The sequence below is a fragment of the Seriola aureovittata genome, chromosome 16 (assembly GCF_021018895.1).
Source record: "Seriola aureovittata isolate HTS-2021-v1 ecotype China chromosome 16, ASM2101889v1, whole genome shotgun sequence".
Lineage (NCBI taxonomy): Eukaryota > Metazoa > Chordata > Actinopteri > Carangiformes > Carangidae > Seriola > Seriola aureovittata.
In genome coordinates this window covers 10,318,685-10,342,079 of record NC_079379.1, presented here as the reverse complement: position 1 = coordinate 10,342,079, position 23,395 = coordinate 10,318,685, and the positions used below count along the sequence as shown (strand labels likewise).

Sequence of the window (23,395 nt, the reverse complement as noted above, 5' to 3'; positions counted from 1 at the left end):
ATAAAAGTGGGACTCTGAATCCACATCCACTGAATGCACATCTGTATTGTGGGACCTCTAACTTACAATTGGTGTCTCTTATTATTTCTACTCTGCTTAAATACTTCTTTAGTTTCAATAATATTTCAATAATATTTTAGATCTTTTACAGCCTGAGCTGATCAATTTACTAGAAGACCATCAATTAATTGCATAGTAACCCTGTAGCATTACTATCCAGTGGGGGTTGTGGACTAAATATCTGTCTACATGTGCACAGAAGTACTGAGCATTGAGCAGCTGTTTTGCTGCCTGGTGTTGGTTGACTTTCTTGCAATCTAAAAGCAGTTCTGGATGACAGATACAAATAATTCAAACAACTTTAATGAAGTGTGCTCACAGCTAACCTTTTGGATCTGGGCTGCTGTGAAAGCTGCCAGTTGAACTCTGGTACAGACTAAGCAACGGGTCTGATACAACCTGAAAAGGAACGTTTTGGGGAACTCTTCCAAATTAACTCTGGTGCAATGTATTTTGGCAGTTCCTCATTAAAATGTAAGTGAAGTGTAGCAACCTCACAGTAACTACTGCATGTACTATCTATTGTTTCATCTATAAAATGTGGTTAAGTTGTTGTCTTGACTAATAAAGCTCAAATTCAGTTATTACTTTCTCTATTTGTCACCAGAGAAGATGAAGAAATGCATCAGGTTCAGTGAAGTGTTGCATGACCTGTGTCAGTCACAAGAAGTGAATTGTGGATCCATGTAGCCTGAAGCAGGATCACAAAACTTTCCAATGTATGAATTACATATGGTTTCATATGACTTCATGTTTACTCACCTTGGTTCATTTGTAAAACCAACATGAACATGCCCAGAACTGACAACAGTATGGCAGCAATATGAATCATTTTTGACTTGATCTGGACCAGATGAACTGAACTAAAGCTCCTTCAATCTATCTTATGTTGCCTCATATGCAAGTAACTCCCATCTTGTTCCAACCTCTCCTCCCACTGTCGTGCCATGTGCCTTGTGTTGGGTTTGATAACCATAAAGGAGGTGAAAAGGAAAATAGCAACAGAGAGAAAAAACACTTCAGCTATTATCAGCTCAAACATGGCAAATGTATGTTGAGGTATATAGACATGTAAATACTGTGTATAGTGAGTAAAATATTTAGCATCGCAATACATAGAGATGATCATTTTTTACCTACTTGGTCAGACCTAGTCTGCATTATCATCAACATTGGCTGTTGTCAGATTGTGTATTCCTGAAGAAATAACTGACAGCCTCAATACCCCAACCTGCCTCTCAGGGCTTTAAGCATGCAATATTGGATGGGCCATTGAATTCAGCCATGAGCCTTCTAGAGGCCCATTGGGGGAAAGAGGAGCACATTAAAAGTGCTGATGAATCCAATCAGCTTGTTCACAGGCATCCAACACAGATATACCGGTGCACTAAGCAGCACTACTCAAGGGCTTAATTAGAAGGATGCTTGTGTATTGTTTGTTTTCAGGCATTAGTAAAGTCTGTGTGTCCTGATAATGGAATTGGCTGGGAAATGGAATCGTTTGGCCCTGCCTTCATGCTGCTAGTCCTGATGTTAGTTGTCAACACCATTGTTTCCTCACCCTCCTGTGGAGCCCCTATCGATGTCGATGAAGGAAGACAGGTCTTCAGTAGCCAGCCAACCCCTCAGCCGGAGCACTCAGGTTTGACTGTCGGCTAACAAGGCCCTCCATGCTGGAGACGTCTTTTGTATTAGAATCTACCACTAATTAGCAGCTACAGTCCTACAGTCTGAAACCTCGTATCATCCCATTATTGCATCTATGCAAACAGTTTTTTCTGCTCTTTCAGTTCAGCTACATCTTCATACCTCAACTTGCTAACCTTTTACTCCTGTGAAAAGCTGATGTGTGAAGAACTACAGAACACAGCAGGTAAAGGTAAAAGGTGCAGTCACAATAATTCAGAATGCAAATTCATGATATGCATATGAAGTATAGCTGCGCGATCTGGTTGAAACATATTTCAGTATAGGATTAATAATACAATCACAGGATCTTTGATGCAATAGAATACAATTTTTCGTGTTATGCAACATCAAAACTCTTGCGTGTATCAAAAACTTACAACAATAGCTAATTTTGATAGTTTTTATTTGGTTAATTATTACTAATTAATTTGGACATCAGAACTTTGTAAAAGAGTCACATGATATGATCATATTATCACAATATAATTCCAGTTTGCCAATAAAGCTATTCACTGTATACATATTAAACTGAGTTTAGTCCATTTCTAAAGAACAGGTTTTCTATCGTAGAGATCTCAGATTTGAATCCTGAGTGAAATGACTTATTTATTAGGTAATTAATTTATTCCTTCAGTTCAGTTCTTTCAGTTTGAGGCCCATTTCATCAGTTTTTACTCATGTATTTAAAATTTGTGATAAAGGAACATTTCTTTATAATTCTAACAGCTTCCATTGATTATGTGCTATTTTGTTAGTAACATTTACTTACATGACTGTGGCAGTTCATGACAGATTAGTTAGAAACCAAACAAGCCAAACCCACCTGCTTGATATGGGAATAAGCAAAGCTTAGGAATTCTTTCAGTGGGCGAGGCAGGAATTCAATCATTCTAGGGGGCAAGGAAACTGGGCATCCGACACAGTTATGCTTCAGCACTTTTCAATTTGGGCTTGGTCTGCCTCAGCCTCTGGCCTGTAGCGTGTCGTTAATGAAAGTCACATTAGGCATCCCTGTCGTCCTTAGTCACCTCCCTCAACCTGTAGGAGGTTTCATAGCTGTTTTGGAGGCTAATGTTCGTAGCTGTATCCAACACTACTGTCCTCTATTCCTCAACTCTACTTCTGTCTGATCAGTACCTACTGGTTCTTTCAGTGTGAACTCCCAACTCAGGAAACTTTATAAAATACAGAGAATTTTGGAAGTTATCATCCCTCATGATCTGTTTTTTGAATTTGCTCTTGATTATTGATTTCTCTCCAGATTCTGTGATAAAAATAAACTGCTGCCCTTTTCCTCGTCCTCTCCCGACCCAACCCGTTCACTACTATCGTCTTTAATGATTCATGATGTTTATGCTGCTATCTTCATTGCTGAAGTGCTTCTTGTGTGGTGTAGTAGATGTCATGGATTCCTACATTTAAGCAGGGAGGGTTAGATGGATCTCTTGGGTTTCCTCAAATTGTGACCTTAGCCTTTACTTGAGTGCCTAACATTGTTGTGGCCCGGCCTGGTCTCTTGGACCTTTGCCCTTCAGGGGAAGCTCCTCCTGTGAAGGCCTGCTCAAGTTGTCGACTTGTGAGGTTCTCTGACTCTGATAAATGGCCTTCTAGTATTTAGGAATCACCATACTAGTGCTTCCACATTGCAAGTTAATGCGCTGTCTGGCCGCGCTGTGTTAAGTGATTTGGCCACACAAGATCAAAGATCAGAGTTTTTCACTCTGTCTCTGAACTCCCTTGATAAAATAGCTGCAGCTAACCTGTCAAGCATTAATTCCCAAAAAAAGACTTTGGTCTTTTCACCCACACTATCACTGTGGGAGCTCAGCAAAATCAAACTGTGTGATATCCCTGTAACACGAGCAACAGTGTGATGCTTGGGTGTACCATTAGGCTGTTTTTGTGTGAACAAACATGTTCAAAAGCATGCTGTGTATCCATATAACAATCTTATATATCTTTATCTTTTTTGTCTGGGTCATGTTTTTGTTGCCTGTTTGTGTCACCTCAGTTTCTTTGGTACTTTGACAGATTAGCACATCAACAAGAGTCCTGTTTTTGGATCTCACTTTAGGGGCTCCATGTTTTTCCTCAGACTCTTCGCTTGACTTTGTTGTCTATATCATGTCACCTCTCTTACCCCGCGGCTCCATTTCCACACCCGAGCTGTCAAAAGAAATCAAACTCATTTATCTGCCAGAGTGAGGATATGCAAAAAGAGGTCTGAGTGAGCATTGTGGTCTGATCTGGATGATAAGGCAAGATGGGAAAAAAAAAAAACTCAGAGGGGTTTAGAGTCAAAAACCTTATTGCAGCATTTATTGTTACTTTCTTCACATGAACTTGCTCAGGTTCACACATGAACATAAACTTTGTTCCCTTCTATGTATGTGCACTATGAGTAATTCAATTCAGTGTGGCTGCACTGCTCTTTCACAGATTGACAGGCCATATAAAACAGGGTGTGAATCATGTGGAAATTGTGATTCTCTGTCTGCAGTATCCTGCGTGCCCCTCTCAGCCCCAGAGGATGCATACTGCAGTAGGAGGATTTGTGTTGTGCAGTGCAGTGAAATGCATCTTGCCACTGAAAACTTTGACCACCAAACATAAACCAAAACCCCAAATGATAGTTTCATTAGACCCTACGAACTTAAGGAAGACTTGCGGTGTGGATTCAGAGGCTATTACTGTTTTTCTGATTGAATTACAGAGATTGATGGCTCAGACAGGCATAAATCATGAAGTTTCTTGAGCTGACTCAGTGTTCCTGGGTGTACCCTCCCCGCTGTTTTCTGATTTATTGTTACTTTGGCCATTTGCTGAATGTTGGTGAACACTCTGGTGTGCACCAAATCATTTGGCCCCTGAGAAATGATGACAGGAGCAGAAAGTGATGTTCATTAGTTGACACATCATTCTTTTCCACACTGTGCATGACATGATGCTCACTTAACATGATCTACCAACCAACTAGCAGATACTGCACAAGACAATGTACAGAATTAGCGACTGCAATATGTGTGTCCAAATAGTGTTTCGTCAACGATGTTCAGGGTATTTATGTATTTGACCATTGTTGCTTTGTGAGTTTCTAGAGGTCTAAATTTTACAGTGATGGTGGTCCTTTACAGATACATCTTGATGACGCTTGTCGTGGCTCTTGGCCCTACCAGCTACTCGGCCACTGAGATGCATATTGTGTAGAACCTGCAGTCCATACATTATCTCAGGCTGCTGTGGTGGTAATGTGTATCTCTTGACGTCTCGCCTCCCATTTATCCTCTCGTGCCCTGTGATTTGTGCTTGTGACTATTGTGATGTGCTCAGCATCCTGTCACTTGCTGTTCCAGAGGAGCACGTTCGTATGTGAGTGTGGTAGGAGGCAGGAGGCCATGTTCCTGCTACAGAGGACTTTCACTAACACCATGAGCAGCAAATGTTCACTTTGCACTCCATCACCACAGGTTTGGCATGGCACATGAGTGCTTGCACTTAATTAACTTAATTACTGAATGCACATAAGTCCAAGTGCCACCGCTACTTCCTCACATTAGTGCCTTTACAGCTATTAACTGTGCAGTTGGATAGTGCCTATATAGCTAAAAGTGTTAAAAGGGACCAAGTAGTTTGGTGGTTTGAGTTTGTATTCTTCCCAAGACTGTGTTTTCATGCTGAAGTGTCTTTAAGCAAATTATTAAGTACCTACCAGCACTTCTAAATGGGCAGATCTTGTTCTCCTGTGCAGAAGAAGCAAGCTTCCCCCTCAGACATATAGAGTGCATTTGGAAAAAAAAAAAAAAAAAAAGGCCACATTATCTGAGAAGTGGTGGTGCACTGGTATCACAGCACAGTCCTTTCACGACAGTGAGAGTATAGCTGTCTGGCTTTCTCAGGAGGGCCAAGAGCCTCTGTTCCGACATGTCCCTGAGTTAGCGGTCTAGAGAGGAGTTGGAATGTGGTCATGACTCTACATGCGTACCCTGTTATGCTCCACTGGGGTGCAGAGGGGTGGGATCACTCTGTTTTTCACTACAGACCCTTACATCCTGTCTTTCATACGGTGAAGGAGCGCGATAGAGAGATAACAGGGCAGGAGATGGAGCTTGAGATATGACGCATTGTGGGATCGTTCTCCACTTTAAAGGTGTTCATTGTCATGAAGTGTAAAGAAGCCAAATATGCACTTTTCATTTGACAATGACATCCACTAAAAAAGGTGTAAACACTTAAACTTGTGTCTGTTCAAATACAGGAGTATGAAAATTCACACAATACCCATTTATTTTTAGGTTTACTGTATTCTGTGCTAAACATGGTATTCAAAAGTAAAAAGCTGGCCTTTTCATTTGGCCTTTTGGAGTTCAATGTGTCTGGAATGTTTTCTCTGCCTCGGTCACATGTGAGTTTTCACCCAAGGCTGTAAATCCAGGGGGGACACAAAAACTGTGTTTGCGTGTGTCTCTAGAAATTGTTTTGCTTTGTAGTACAAACCTATGCAAATATGAAAGCCTGATCCACCTCTTAACCAAGAAAAAATCTATCTTCTTTACTCAGCGGATAATTGTCTTTTCTTCTTTAGTGGAAATCAAAACAAAGCCCAAGGTTTAATAATGATCTGTGTTCATAACGGCTTCTCACAGCAGTACATCCTCAGCATTTCAGCAAGTCATATTGCAGTAGGCAGCCTCATATGGGAAACTTGCACAAAACTGTGCTCATCTCAAAACTATACAGTTTTCATCTGAGCAGAGAGAGAAGACTTTATTGAATTTAAAGAAAATTGATAACATCATGTGGAGACAGTGTGCAGAGAAAATAGACTTTTATCAAGAAGTGTTGTTATTGGAGGACTGCGGTGTTCTCCGACTTGGTTGCAACTTGGTTTGTTTTCTCGTGCTCTTGTCTTAATTCTTCATTTCCAGCCTCCGCGGGGATCTGACGGAGACAACGACACAAAAAGAGATTTTAAGCCTGAGAGGAGAAAAGAGTCACCGTATGGAAGAGAATGGCATTTTCTCTCCATCTTTTGATCCTGACCCTTTGGGCTTATTATTCATATGAGTATGCATGTCTGCATGACTTTGTGTTTCTGTCTGTGTGTGTGGCCTCTTTTGAAAGTGGTATATACTCAGCAGCCTGTGGTCTTGATGTTAAAATGGAGTATGACAAATTCCCCATACAATGAATACACAAGGATTATACACTTAAGAGCTGCTTTTGCCCATTTCCCTTTGTCATTCACATGAGTAAACAACTTTTTTCTCTGTACCTGCTCTTCTGATGCACAGTACAGTCCATGATGCCTGACAGATGTGCACTTTTGAAGGTGGTATCGGGTTTCTTTGAGGTGGAAAGGGGGTACGGGCCTAGAAATAGCAGCAGCAGCAGCAGCAGCAGTAGACAGCTGGGGTTCACGTCATCCTGAGAGGTGCTGCAGCAACCAGGGCCCATCTGGAGAGAACACAGAGCCAAGGACACTGCAGAAGGAGAGGGGGGAGAGAGTGGAAGATACCATGGAAGGCCCCACTCATTGGCTTTGTCATTGGATTCTTTCTTTCTTTCTTTCTTTCTTTCTTTCTTTCTTTCTTTCTTTCTTTCTTTCTTTCTTTCTTTCTTTCTTTCTTTCTTTCTTTTCTTTTTTATTACATTCAACACTCAGACACAGAAGGAGTTAGACTTAAACAACCTCTGACAAACAAACAAGAGCCTGCCATGGAAGACTCTACGTCACCTCAAAGCCATGCTCATGTCCTCTCATCTTACTCCCCCCTCTCCTCTTCTCGTCTTCTCACTGTGGGCCGTTGGGACAGATGCGTCAATGACAGAAAAACAGCCAAAAGTGCTGCCTTGTCCTGCCGCAAGCTACACTGTGTAGATATCTGTGGTTTCTATTGTACCACCATTTTATTGTGATTTTTACATAGCTTATATGCATGACATAGAACAATAATCGTTCTAAAGTCTATATCAAGATAGAATGTATCTGACATTTTATGATGAAGGATTATTGTAACTTTGTTTACTGTAACTATGTAATGGCATGGCTCTCTGATTTATGGTTAAAAACCTACGAAACTCATGGAATTCCCATTAACCTTAGCTGTACACTGTATTTAATGCTAATTAACAAATATTAGCATGCTAACATGCTAAGCTAAAAGGGTAAACATGGTAAACATTATACCCGCTTGCTATCAGCATTTTAGCATTTGCATCGTAAGTTTATTACACGCTGTTAGCATTTAACTCATGGAATTGCTGTGCCTAAATACAGCCTCACAAAGCCACTAGAGAGGCTGTAGATCTTTAAGGTGGGTTCAGACTGAAAGCAAAGCAAATTTTTGCCTCATTTTGTTCATGCTAACTTGCCTGCTGGATTGTTTGTGCAGTATGTGTAGGTTCAGCCTCTGACTAGACTTCTTTTCCTTTTCCCTCTTGTCTCAGAGCACTTAAAGGGCAGATTCATGAAGCTGCAGGATAAGCATGAATTTGTTGGCCAAGTTGAAACATTTTAAATTTGCGCAGCTAAGTCTTTGTGTCAGGTTGCACTTGCCTATGTGAAATCCTGTCTAATCATGTCTTTCCACCAATGTTGTATGTAATCATGTGCCTCTAAAACATACCTGGTATTCTGTCTGAGCATACAGTTCACACAGTCTTGTTTATACAATACATTCACTCATTCCAGATCATTTCCTTGCACATGCCGACTCGCCTCTGATTTGTTTTTCCTGTGAAATTGCAATAATACCAGTTAAAAACTGATTTTTTTTGGCTGATCTGTGGGTTAACCCTCTGGTAAGATCTAACTCTTCGTTGAAGCCATTGTCAGTTTGTGGACTTTTATGGAAAATAGCAATATGAGTAAGTTTAGGTAAGAGGTTTATTAAGTTGCTTAGATTAGATTAAACTTAATTGCCAAGTACATAACAAAATTCCTTTTTTTTTATCCAACCAGAAGTGCAATTACACAGGCATAGAGTGCAAATAATAAATGCGAATGTTGGTATACTAAAATAAAGATACATGTATATATATATAGGCTATATATGTGAGGCCTGAATATATGTATACAGGTTGTAAATTAACAATGTCAGTGCTGATGTATGGGATATAAAGTGGCGTTGTACTGGGTTGAGGTGTTAGAGTTTCTTACAGTTCAGCAGAGTCACAGCAGCAGGGAAAAGGTGTTCCTCAGTGTGCTGGTACGGGAGGGGAGGTTTCTGTATCACCTCCCAGATGTTAATGGAGCAAACAGTCCATGTTTGGGGTGTGAGATGTTCTGGATGATGCCGCCTCATCCTCCTCAAGCTTTGATTCCAGTGGATGTTCTCAAAGCAAAACAGCTGGGTGTAGGTGATATGTTGATCAGTTTTCAAAAGGGCGACAGAGAAGTTCCTATAAAACACTGTGACAGAGTGTGTCAATAAGCTCTTCGTGGAGCACCAGAATCTTGTTATTTGTAAAGCTGGAGACATGTTCCACCTCAGACCCATGGATGTGGACGGAGTCATGTGTGCACTCTGTGGTCCATCTTTACTTTCATGGTCCTGTCAATGCTCCAGTCCAGGTGGTTCTCTTTGCACCAGCTCACCAGGCAACCCACCTCCTCCCTGTAGGCTGACTCATTGTTTTCTATGATCAGGCCCACAACCATGGTGTCATCTGCAAACTTGATAGAATTAGTGTCATGTAGAGCTTTTCAGTCATAGTTGAAGAGGGAGTAAAGGAGGGGGCCACAGCCCTGAGTTGAAGGTGCTGCTTTTAATGGAACAGAGGTCCAAAACAGCACTTAGGATTTAGTGTGCTGGACTCAGGGGCCTCAGGCAATCAAAGATATCCATCATCCCCACAGTTTATAGAGTGATGGAAGGAGAGAGAGGGGGGGCAGTTGGACAGGGAATGAAAGGTGGAAAGACATACAGAGACAAAGAGAGAGAGGGACAAAGGGAGACAGTGATAGAGTGAGGAGAACAGACAAAGTGATGTAGCCAGAGAAGTGGGTGTATAAAAAGCATACATAAGAAGAGGACTAAAATGTCAGTGTGAAAGCATTTGTCTGGAGGTGTGATCCACTCAGACATAGCTCTCCTGCCCCAGTGGGTAAACAGCTGTAATCATAGTTCAGCAGCAGACATTAACAGCCTGTCTCAGGTTGAAGTACTGTGTATTACATCCTGGATTACTGTAATTCAAAATATATATTTGGTGTTCTTAGTGTGAGTGGAAGTGGAAGATTTTGTATAGTTTTCTCTTTTTTTAAAACTAAACTAAAACCCAAATGTTGTAGTAAGTTACAATGAGGATAACACTGTGTATCACATACAGTAGCTTACATTTAGATGGTCCAATCTATAGCTGCAAATAACGATTATTTTGATTATTAATTTATCTCAATAATTCATTCAATTATTCATTAAGTCTTTAAAATGTCTCACAACTGTAAGAGATTTCTTATAGTTTCCCAGAGCTCCAGGTGGTGTCTTCACATCAGTGGTCTTAAACGTACAACTGAACAGTTTAGATCAATTTCAGACCAATGGAAAACCTAGCTAACCTAAAACCTGATATACATATACTAATTCTTCTGATAGGTGACAATGACTATCAGACATGGTCCAAAATATACCCAAAGATTATTTGACACAATTTAAAATGTGTTTGACCCCAACAGACCCAAATAGAAAGAGCAACATGTTGTGCAACCAGTTATGTGCAGCAGTGGTTGAAAACAGGAGCAACACGTCATTTTTTCCTCAACAACTCCTCTGAGTTAAACAGCAAAGATCGTCATTTGTAACTGACCTTTAGAACTCACACATCCATCCACCCCAGCCACCTCCCTACGTTTGACTTTGTCTCAGGAAGTCAGGTCACTTCCTCCAAGGAAGTCACTTGACGACCTCATATTTTCCTGGGTGGACAGTCTCTTTTTTTCTTGCACTTCACAGTTCTCATTCTCTGATCATAATGGTGCACTATGTGATCAGACCTGATATTGAGAGCTCTTGGATCCACTGAGTTATTAGACAAATTGACACATGGACCCAAGACCTGCAGCAATCGGACCTATGTATTTGAATTTGGCTGATGGTGGGGCCTGGATACTACAATCTAAGAGGAACCATCAAGACCTTTAGTTCTTATAAGCAAACCCAATGATAGTCACTGGCTTAATTGATTATCAAAATCGTTCTTAACTAAATTTCTTTCTATCAGCTAGTTAATAAATTGAGTAAAATATCGGCACTGACTAATCCTCCCAGCAGCATCTGCCGTGCAGCATTAGGTCTTCATCTCCCTCTTAAGTACCCCTGTGTAAATGTTTATGTCCCCTCTCCACTGAGGGGGTGGATGTTGCTTCTTCTTGTTAGTCCAATCATAGTGGGAGACCGAGGGAAGGTAGTGGGAAATGCAGCAATGAGTACTTTTGAGCATTTATGTTAACAAAATCAGCACACTTCAATAAAGCGAGTTTGTCTGCTAGTCTGATCACCCCCCCATGTCTTTCCATTTACTTCCCATAGGATGTCAAGATGCAAATTTGGGGCTCTACATCCGCTTCACAGCAGCAGCCCCCAGGCTCACGGTTCATCAGAGCATAAACATGTGTCAGGCCAAGGAAAATATTTGGAGAGAAGGATAACAGATACAGAAAGTTTTGAGGTTTACTCAGAACTCCAAGTGTGGAAGGGTCATATTATTGTTCGTCAAAGATTCTCAGAGGTCAAAGACTCCCTCAGCAAATATATTTCCTTCTGTCCTCCTTTCTCTTTTTTGTCTCTCGGTGTGCCCCCTCTGCGCCTCCAGTTCACATCCTATTCCCTTCTTTCAACACCTCAAAAGACTCTGAGCAGTATTTGGTATGAAAACAAGTTTCTTAAAGAAGTAAACACGGTCTACTATGAGCTGGAATATGTAAACAGTATATTGTGCCACTTAATACCTTGAAATTGAAAACAGTGCATGACTTGAGGATGGGTACATAGTGTATCCTTTTCATCTCTCGAGACTAGAGCATAGCCACTAAACAGATAGGGTCACTGCAGTCTGTGTGGGGACTCCAGTCAATAGAGATTTCACAGTCACACTGAGGTCAGTGCAGGAATCTTAACAGTACACACCATACTCTGAACCTAGCATAGCTCACCCAAAGTTACAGTACCGTAGTGCTTGTATGAGTGGCTGTCAGCCGTCCTGGGTATAATGTCACCCTCTGACCCAGTTGCCTTGGTTACCACATCCTCTGTGTCCCTCAAGACTTCCATCTTAGGTCACGGAAGTGTTTTCTCAGAGCATTACTAGGAATCGTTGAGAGGAAAAGAGGGAGAGAGAAAAGAGAGAAGCAGATAGAGAGAGTGTGTAGTGCTGGCTTTGCCAGCCCTCTCTGCCCTGGTGATAGTGAGTATGGAGGCCCTCGGGGTAGCTTCTAACTTGTTCACTCCTTCCCTTTTTTAAATGAAAGCAGCCTGAAACCTGTCAAGACTTCTGACGTGCCAAAATCTAGACATGCCCTGCCATTGCGTTGCCTTGGTTACGCTTGAACTTGGTCCTCGAGTACTGGAGAAAGGATGAGGGTGGGTGAACAGGGGTGCCTGTTGGGATTGTAGGTGGAACTGCTGGTGACCCCCAGAGTCTGTCGTACCGCCGTCTGCTGCGTTTTGCTGGGAGTGACAGTCAAAGCCTGCATGCTTGGCGGCAAGGTGGTGACTTGTGTGAGGGGATAGGGATTGGCAAAGAGGAGCGAAAGAGGAGCGACTACAGAGGAGGCCATTTCACGCAACACAGCTTCCAGGAAGTCAGTCATCAGAGATGCCAAAGGAAAGCTGCATCTCTTTCATAGCCGGCCAAACGGAGCAACCAGGCGTGGAGGGCCCTCTAGAAGACAATATCCCCTAACTAATGCCATCTGGGATGACTTTCCTGGTCCCTGTGTTGAAGCCTCTCGCCATTCATTTCAACCTTCATTTCAAAAATGCATTGGCACTTGGTTATTCAGTTGTTTGTTGTCATGTTTTAGGGACCTCATTTTTGTTCATTTAATGGGTTTTTGAGTGAGACTCAGTTTTGTGCCACTGCACTGGAGTTTGTCTGTTATTCTGCATGTGCGTTGTGTGAAATGGGAATATGGAGATGACACAGGGAGGAAAAAGGGCATTTCTGGCAGCACTCCACTCTCTTTGCAAAAAAAAAAAGGGATGCACAGTTAGGCCAACAGGAAACCAGGACATTTGATTTGGATCTGAGTTGTGGGAGATCACCATTCCTGCCTTGCAGTACCCATGTATCCAACAACAGCTGTGGGGCACAGTGCCTTTAGGAAAATCAGATAAGACAAGACTATGACTATTAGTCAAAATGCTTACTAATACACCCGGTGATTAATGTTACACCTTAAGATAAAATTAGATACTTTGTCAGGAAAAAACAAAAAACAAATGAATAATAAAAGACAAACTGTTGCCATTGGAAGTTTGATTCAACCTCCAAGAAAGTCAATATAGCTAGCGGAAACCATAAAACTGTAGAATTTCACAGAGAGCCATAAAAAAGTGTATTCCTGTTAAACTTGTATTACAAGAGCAATCTGATGTCTCTGCAATAGACCACAGTTTATTTCCTGAACACTTTACCGGAGCTTGTTTTTGTTCTATTGTGTTATAGATTTCATGGTGGAAATATTTCCTGGAAAGCAAAGAATTGTTAAGTGTGACCATATTATTCCTTAGAGGGAACCTCATGGGGAGGTTTCATCATAGCTAGGGGGTCATACACTATTTACAGAGAAAGGACTCCTGTGAATGAGGAAGCAGTGCTTTTCTTCTTTGCAGTTCAGGAATCATAAGATTTAACTGCATCTCAAAGGACTTGACACTGCCATCGCCACCGAAATCAGGTTAGATTTAATTTACTGTGTTGTAAAAAAGCAATAAAATTGCAGTTCACCCGTGAAGTTACTAGGGTTATTTAAATGACAAATACACATTAGTTATCTGAATGAAAAAAAAATTAACCTGTGGATAAGCAAATCAACCTTTTGCACTGCCTGAATTGAATTGAGGTTGACGTGACCCATGGTTCAATACCCGCTAGTGCAGCGCATTATATAAAGAAACCACTTCGATATGAGGAATAGGACGCACTAGAGTTCTGTAATTCACAAAGGTCCGTCCCTTGACACCCTCAACCATGCAGTGTCACCGGGGAGAGGGAGCCAAGGAAATCACTTAACCAGTGAAAAATGGACTCAGGAGAGGTGCTATGCTCTGGTTCATCTCAGCGTATTAATGGAGCCACAACCTCCACTCACTTTTTCATAGCTGAAGGTGAAGCATTATTCTGCCTCAACTTGCATGTTTAGTAATAAATGGTGCTGATAACGTACTGGCTCGCTGAAGTAGTTACATTTTTCTTCTTTGGTAAGCTAAATGAATATCTGGTATCAAGAAAATAATACACATCCCTCTATTTGTGGCATGTATTATGATCATGTGAGTGAATGTGTGAACCGGCTGCGAAGTAGGGCGATGCAACTTCTTTCGTAAAGGTTTCAGAATACATTTATAGAGCCTGATTGTTTTTCATTACAAGAATAATACAAATATACCCTAAGTCAGACCTAAGCATAAAATAATTTAACCTTATTAACCATGAAACCATGATTTGAATCTCAGCAGGCGCCTCTCTGCCAAAGTGTAGAACTCAAATCAGCCTTCACAGAGTCAGATGTACAAGAGTGTACAGACACAAAAGGTAAAATAAGAGTGAAAATAATGCTGATAGACACAAGCCAACACACACACACACACTCACACTCACACACACACACACACACACACACACACACACACACACATATCTGTTGGCCTGCATGTAAAACATTCCCCCTCAGAGGAGGAAAAGCCTTGTGTAAGCAGATCCGATTGGCCCTTATATAAAATGAAGAAATATGGGCAGAGTGTAGCTCCCTGACGAGCCGCTGAAAGTCTGTGACATGAAGCTGAGTCTGGGGACCAATCATGCATTCCAGTCGAGGAATGCCAAGAGCCCCGGATCTCAGCCTCATGTTGAGACACAGCTCCACCCCTGCGTTATAAAGGGCGAATATCTTGTCGCTCATGCAACATAGCAACCCAGCCTTAAAACGCTTTCGTCAACGACTCTGTTATCCCATATAACTCATATGCATGAAACATATTTAAAATGTATCTCTCCCTTGAGATAGGGGCTTAAACAAAACACTTCTGCATAGATGCATCAGTTCCAAATGCCTCCTTAATGGCTGAATAATCCTCATTTATAAGGCCAATGGAGGTTGTTACATGGCTTGGAGCAGCACTTAAACTCTATGAACTGGTGAATAGTTGCGTTTAAGTAGCGGCTGTAGCCATGCAGCTTAATGTACCATACTTGGGTCTGCTCCTTACCTTCTGGCTTTTACATTGGCTGTATAATAGTCCAAGACATCTATATAGGACTTGATAACATCCGTGAGGCATAGCTGCAAATACTGATGTGTTTTTCAGTACAATATATCCTGCCAACGCACAGTTCTCATATTTTGACCCAATGACTAAGTCTTTCATTAAAGGCCTGAGAGAAAATAAAAACTCAGTGTGTTTGGAAAAAAATAGGAACATTTTTTTCACATGGTACAAAACCTGGTGATTCAAAATCAGTGCTTCCCCTATTTGTCTCTTTTTTTCCTACGGTTTTACAACACCAGTGGGCCTCGTTCATGCTCCTCTATGGACTTTGTGGTGAACTGTATAAATTAATTTATCCTGCTTTGGGGGAAACAGCTTCCTCCTGTTTTATATTAACATGAACCCTAAACCTGTCGTTATATATTGTATGTATTAGTCTGAACTTTGGCTTACGTTTTCCCCCTCCGGTTCTTTCGTGATGGAGAATACGAGACTGGCAAGCTTTCTAAGCACAGCTGTGGGTCTATATTGCTGCTATCACTCTCCCTCAGTTTCCCCTGTGTGGGATGGCCTCTGACCTCAGTGAAAATCCTACAGGGGCTAAACAGGACTGTTAATGTTCACTAGTGATGTACAGCTGTACTTCATTCAAGGTGGTTTGTCTTTGGTCTGTGCACTATTAGCACATGTAAATGAAACATTGCTAAACGGTTTTTAAATTGCATCATATTCATGTGTTTTTGCTCAGGGAGTGAATTCTGAATCAAAAGCATCAGAGCAGCATAATAATCTATTAAGATCTCTTCATTGGTTAATTTAATTTTTCTTCAACGTTTTTATTCAATACACTCAGACTAGTGATAATATTAAACGCTCTGCTCACTCTGGACCGTAACTCATGATGATTTTCATCATCAAATGTCTATTGATTATTGATTGATTATTTTGTCTACAGAATGCTGGGCCATGACAAGTTTTGAGAATCCATGTTTTAGTCTTAAAATTGGAAATACAACAGTCGACACCTCCAACATTCTCAATTTCTAACGATTGAAAACAGAGATAAGGAGCAAATACTCATATTTGAGTTGGAGTTGGAACTGTTTGGGAAATGTTTAGGGCGAAAAAAATAATGACTCAAAGGATTAATTCATTCATTCATTAGCCATACTGCTTATCATTTCTTCAAGGATTAACTGATTACCAAATTTTTTGTCAGGAGATTTTCTGTTCATCGATATATATCGATCAAACCACAAATTCTTTTCAGCAAATAGTGTATTTGTTCTACTCAGTTTTATTTTACCATAGTGAGTGCCAGAAATATCTCAATTGCTTTTAACTATTTTTAAAGGGTATTTCCTCGCTGTCCTGTGAAAATCACGTATCTTCAAAACATCATCTTGTCATGAGTTAAAGGCCAATTCAAAGCTTTCCGCATGCGTCCACACGCAGCCCAAAATGAATGACAGTTTGAACTGTATGCACTACAAGCACGCCAACTGTGCAGGTGCTAGTAAAGCAGTTTGGACAATTGTGTGTGTTGTCTGTACGTGCTGTATTGCACATCCTTGGTCCTATTCTCATTAAGTGTTTTTGCAACTTTTTTTTTTTTTTCAGCCAAATCCAACAAAGGGAGCTGTTTTTGTTCTTCTTGCCGGTGTGAGTTGGTCGTCCTGTTTTCTAGTGAGCATGTGTGGAACACATTTGTGTTACACAGACCCCCAATTGTAGTACAGATAGAAGCACTTGTGCATAGTCTGTATTGAGGCATGAACAGAGCTCAATAAATAAACAGCCCTGTTCTCAGCCTTGTGACAATTCATATTTTGGGTAATCCAGTGGGTTTTTTATATGGTTTATTTATCTAATGATGTAGGAGACTCAACCCATACAAAACCCCTTAATCCAGCAGTTTTGTTTGGAAAAATTCAAAATCACCAAATTTGGAGATGCATGGTTTTCTTTGGACAGCAGATGTACGTCTCTGCGTGACTTACACCCCAGCAAACATTACATGAATTTGCCTGATGCAGTAATACCTGCTGAGACTTTATGTAGGTTAAAACAAGCTCTAAGTGGCACTGCTGAGCAGATTTTGCAAATACTACAGTATTTGCCCCAGGTCTTGTTAAAGTGCCACAGATTGGCATGTGTGCCTGGTGTGTCCTGTATTTTTTTCTGTGCTCCAGTGGCCATGACAGCCCAGGTAACCCATCTCACAGCAGAATAAGCCAGCCTGTCAGCAGATTCAGCCCTGTGTTTCCTGGACCCTGTTGATACCCAATACATAATGCCACACCAGGAAGCCCATTGCCAGCCCGTAATCCAAGCATCTTATCAAACCAATCAGCACTTTTCCAGCGAGAACACTTTTCGACCGTGACAGAAGGTGGTTTCACAACATCTGGTGCTCGGGGAGAGAAAAGGGGAGGGAGAAAGTGAGTTTGGGTGAAAAGAAAGTGTGAGAACAATCTTGATGGTGGTATGGAGATTTTAGATCAACACCACATCCTGCTTTCTCCTTCGATACAGGTCAGTGAGCGGGCAGTCAGTTGTCAATGCCTGCCCGCGGCAGAGTGGAGGCTGCTTGCAGTTACGCTTGTGATATTCTTGTCCGTAACATTTGTCACTGCACTCCCTCACAGTTTCTGTCTTCTTCTCTGTCTCTCACCTGTGCTAACCTCTTTCTTTTCCCTGTTCCCTCCTTCCATTTTCCTCCTCCACTTTGATCCTGACCTTTCTTCCCATCAGCCCAGTGCAGCGGTGAGAGGTTACCACAACAGTAAGGCAGCAGCCGTGACTTCAGGCCTTGGCTCCAGTTGGACCACTGGTAGCAGTGGTGGCCAAGGGGCCTGGAGTGGCCCCTCCTTCACCCATGCAAGTCTACAGCATTACCTGTCCCACCAACAACACCCGCATCACCACCATCAGTCCACACACACAAGCTACGCCTACTGCCCGTCCCACACAGCTGTGAGTACGACAGATTTCTTCTATTGTCTTGTTAAATGATGTTTCACTCTCTTCCGGCTTGTTTGTTGCTCTCATCTCTAAGAATTCTTCTCTGCTCTCACTCCCTTGCTTCTCATTTCTAATCACTCTCTCTCCGGTTATCCATTAATGGCTGTCACTATCAGGGAAGCTCTTATGCACCCAGCAAATTCTCTTCCTTCAACTCCCTCTCCTCCCACCCCTCCCTTCTGTATCTCTTCCCTTTAATCTTTCCCTCTTTCCCACACTCTTTCCTTTCAAGCCCTCAAAGTGTGTATCACTTCCTCTCACTATTCCCCCCCCCGCTTTATCTCTTCCTTTCACCCTCTCTCGCTCCCTCTCTTCTCTCTGCAACTTAATTTGTTTTCTTTCATCCATCCTCTGCATCGACAGTGCAATGAGAGACTAATTGAGGTAGAGACACTTTTGGACAGCTTCCCTTGTCATTATCCTTGGAATTAATTGCTGCTCTGCAATCCGTTTGATTTGACTTTATTGGTGCGATCTGGTTTTCTAATGTAACGTTCGGGGTGTGACTGGAACTCAGGCACGAGCCAAATTGAGGAATTTCATTATCGTCATGTTGAGGTCACAGTCACGAAGCTGGAAACAAAGATTTGGCGGGTTTTTATATCTCGGTATTTCTTCCTCTAATAAATGTATTTACAAGGCTTCACACCAAATCATTCTGTCTTATTTTCCATTACCAAACTCAGATATTCTCTCATCTTACATACACACTACTTAAATTCCCTGCTGCCTATTTGCCAACATGTTGAGACTCCCCTGAAGCGCTTACATGCAACGGGTGAAGAAATTGGATTGGATTTAGATACGATAATCATCACTGTGCGCCGGCTCCTGGTTTCACACAGCATTCCTTTTATGTTATTCCTGTGATATCAAGGTACACATTCACTCAGACTTAGTCGCTTTTCAGTGAGGGGGGAAGGAAATTGTCTTTGAGTGCTGGAGCTGTTGTGTGTGCATCATTTTGAAACAGCATTCCACTGATAATCACTGTTTTCACTTGTTTTACACAGTTGTCAGCGTCACTAAAGAACACCACCATTACCACTGTCATTGCTTATACCACCACCACCCAATACAAAGAGGAGCGGGGCCGTTGTACACAAACAGGAAGCAAAAACAGAGAGCATTCCACAAGACAGACATAAACGCTGTGGTTTTAGTTGTGGTGGGGCTCTGTCACATTTGTCTTTCTCACAAAGTTTTTGGAAACATCAAGGTCCTTTCCGTTCTGTCCCCGCCATCAACATCCACACACAGAGGACCCAGGAGTGACCCATGGATCTTTTTTTAAGCTGGGCTGGTTTTTTTTTTCCAGAGTTGGACTAACACGAAGCCACTTTTGTCCGCCTCTGACAAAACATGGTCATTGGTTTTCTGAGCAGCAAAAATACATTTATAATCAGACTAAAAGATGCTCAGCTGTAGTCTCTCCAAAGAAACAGTAGTTGTGTACAAGAGTATTGAACCTCGATATTCTTTTTGTAACCACTGATAATTATCCACACCACCCAGTACTGAAAACTGTAGTAAAACTGTAAGTACTAAAATGAGTCAGTGATCATGACTTAAATGTTAATTTTGTAAATTCTAGACTGCATTTTATTTAAGTAATGTTCTTGTACGACACTCACATCGCATACTCTTCTCACAGTTCAATGTACTGTACATCCAATGAACCATTTTGATACTCATGCCATCAGTCCCTACTGCCACACCGCTCACCTGAAAGCTCTTGCGTCACTTGCTGCTGCGGTCCCTGCTCATCATATTATTAGAGTGGATAGTATTATGAAATTTGAACAGGTTTATAAAGTAACTGAAATAAAAACCTATAATTGATGACTTCTCATCTGGTTAGCCTGCGATGTAACTACAGACGTGTGACTCCTTAAAGGAAAAAGCTGAAAAATTAATGGAGAAACAGGATGACAATGCCCCCATCCATAGGGAACGAGGGGTGAGTATGCATCACAAAGCCGGCAGACAAAAGCTTGATAGTGTTAAAAAAAAATCCCTGAATGAATTTGAAACAGACACACTCTGGAAACAATGCACAAATTCACAACAGACACACCTTCTCTCTTGTTTTCTTCCTCTCTGTTGTCCTGTGTGTGTTTTTGTTTTTGAGGGATGTTGGTAGGCCACACTTCTCACAGTACTTGCCTAACCCATCTTGGTTACAGATCACTATAGGGTTATCAAACACTTGCCCTCATGTTGACCCTCTACGCTCAAACTGCAGCAGATACTGCTGGCTTTAACTGGCCTGTTTTCATGGGACAGTGGGGACGGTTGTTTTCTTTTCAGCAGTTTTCATTTCGCCCCTGCAGAAAGCAATTTCTCCCCCACTATCATGTCTTCGTCCTGGGCTGTTACAAGTCAACACTTTGGCCTCAAGGAGGATTCACGGTGCCTAGAGATGGCTAATCCCGAAGCTAAGAGTAAACAAAGGCTTGGTTTCGGCCTTTGAGTCTGCCTTGTGCATTTTTACAGTTTTTCATTTGCAAATACAAACTGCATACGAAACAGAAATTCCCACACTTCACAAAGAATCTAAAGCAACTCCCACCTCTCTCTTTTTGCACTCTCAAACACCCTCCCCTTCTACTCCTCCCCTTGTCATTTTATTGCTTCCATAAATGCTAATATAATTTCAGAAATATTAAATACAAAATGCCCGACAGAAAGGGAAGAAAAACAGAACTGATAGCTCAGCATGTGTCTGTCTTCTCGGCTGAGAGAGGTGAGTAAATAAAGGAAAAAAGAAAAGCAAGCGAGGATCCAGCAGAGATCAAGAAGCTTTGCCTCCAGTGGGTTTGTAATTACAATGGAAGCAGATACATTTCCACTCTTAATATGGTGGGATGAAGATCCCTCAGGGAGGAAGGTGGTATGACAAAATAGCAGAGGAGAAAGTCACGTAGAAGTCAGGAGATGTGACTAGAAAGAGAGTCACAGAGAGAGATTGTGTTGCTTCCTGTAAATATGCAATGCTAACTCCTACCAAATACTTTTAAATACTACAGATTTGCTTTGCTAAATACATTTTTGTTGAAAGATAATTGCTGCCTGGATTTTGTTTACTGCCAACGTTTTGGTTAGCTCAACAGCTATTGGCTGGATCGTCATGAAATTTTTTAACAAAAATTGTCAATCACCAGGAAAAAAATCATTGACTTTGCTCTACTGCCACCATGAGGTTGACTTGGCTTCTGGTGCTTGGAGTTCAGTGAAATGTCTTGAAAACTATTGGGTCATTTGCCATGAAATTTGGTACAGATATCCCAATGACTTTGATGGCTGTACAGACTGCTATAGCCTTGACTGTGACTAAGCCTCGTGTTATAGATTTTCTGGTCTCTGGAGAATTGATCACAAGCGCAGTGGCAAAGAAAACGAAACATTCTGTGTAGATACTTTCCAGTAATTGGTGTGACAGGGTCCATCTATGGCTGATGGCAATAATGGTGGACACACAGTCTCAGGTAAAGCAATCTCATTGTAAAATGAGTTTCCACTCAGCCAAAGGAGTTTTGCTCTTGGGATATTTGATATGCAGCTTCCAGCTTCGAGAAATTTTCTCTCTACATATCTGGACCCCCGCTAAATGTATATAGCACTTTTTAATTTCCTCTCTTCTGTCATTTTTATTGCTATTCATTTTCACATTACAAATATTCTTTCTTTCCCAAAAGCATACTTTTAATGAGCTACTTCTTTGCAGTGTATATGGCAGAGCAGACAACCCCATAGCAAATATTCAGAATTTGACTAGTAGTCATTGCAGTTCTTGATTGCTTTTGTCTATTTTCTTTGTTTTTCTGGGAGTGCACATAGCGAATGGTCCATCTCAGTGTTAGTTATATAGTTTTGTTTTTGAGAAGGGTTTTAAATAGTGAAGAAGAAAAATGCTTCACCTCTTGGAAAACTAATTTGGGTTAGACAGATACGCTAGCTTCATCGATCTTGTCATCAGTATGAAGTTCTTAACTTGCAAACTTAAGGTTTGTAACAAATGATTTTTGTGTGAATATTTCACTTTCATTTCTTTTCAAGTTATGTAACAGAATACGAGCACTGCTCCACATTCTCTCCCCAACAACTAGTTTGTTTCCACTGCAATCGGCAAAGGTGTGCTTCCTTTACCTTGATCTACCTGCACTGTGCTTGCCGAACATCCTAACCCTCATTTTGACTGGGATTGCTATAGAGGTAATCAGACAGGTCTTTGTGTGAGTAACCATTTCCTCCAGGGGCTCAGAAAAACTGAATTGGGTGATGGTGGGAGTGATGGCTGTGTAGTGGTTTAGCCTCAGCATTAAATCTTGGATTGACTGAGAAGAGATAAAGTGAAAGAGGTAATTCTCTCTGCCGACCTCGACATCTAAAGATGAGATGTTCTTGAGCAAGCCACCTTCTTGTGACTCTGCCATGTGTGTGACTGCACAAGTCAGTGAGACATGAGCATATGTTCTTAGTCAACTTTCTTTGCTTCTATAAACACTTTTTTTTAACTGAACCCCAGAGCTGTTTCATTTATGATGGTATGCCTCTTCTGTCAACAGATTATCTCCAAAGTGCTTAATATCCAGATGTTTCCAACAATGCTTCAATCATCTTGGTCTCCTCAGTCCAGATATTACTCATGTGTGTGATAGTATTTCATTATTTTGCATATAAGTTGTGCTTGGGAATCACTGTCTTGCATTTGTCCTGGCTTAAAACCTGTAGTGGACTATTTAACTGTATACAGCTAGGAGGAATTGCATTACCAGTGTGGTGTACGTCAGCTAATTGCGTCCATGTAGTGTGCTTATGACCAATTTAATCGGCGCTCATGCAGATGTGTGTGTGGGTGTGTTTGTGTTGTTGGTCCTCTGGTCTTGTTGAGACAAGATATATGTGGAGAGTCTGCGGATGAATTCTGAACTCAAGGGCCACCCCGCATTGCGTCTATGTACTGCTGCAGAGTTCATCTCTCTTCATAACGTACAGATAGAGACACACACCTACACACGTGCTGCAGAGCACCAAACTAGCTTTTCTCTCCTGTAGGATTACAAATACTCCTCTGCTTGGGAACTGGTGCAAGAACTGTTGGCTGGCTGACTCTTTCCATATGTTATCCTTTACTTCTTTATGGGGAACTTTTTGTCTTATCAGGCATAGATAACAAGCCACATTTTTCT

At 41.5% G+C, this 23,395-nt stretch overlaps 1 protein-coding gene across 3 annotated transcripts in view; it reads left to right on the top strand.

Annotated features, from left to right (window-relative positions):
* rbms3 (RNA binding motif, single stranded interacting protein) overlaps positions 1-23,395 on the top strand; it is a 273,592-nt gene that overhangs the window by 43,314 nt on the left and 206,883 nt on the right. For 2 of the 3 annotated variants that reach the window (XM_056398859.1, XM_056398860.1), the window contains exon 3: positions 17,934-18,155. The exons of the other annotated variant lie outside the window; for it this stretch is intronic. In XM_056398859.1, the coding sequence (XP_056254834.1) occupies positions 17,934-18,155 (222 nt within the window). The remainder of the gene's footprint in view (positions 1-17,933; positions 18,156-23,395) is intronic. 3 annotated transcript variants of the gene reach the window in all.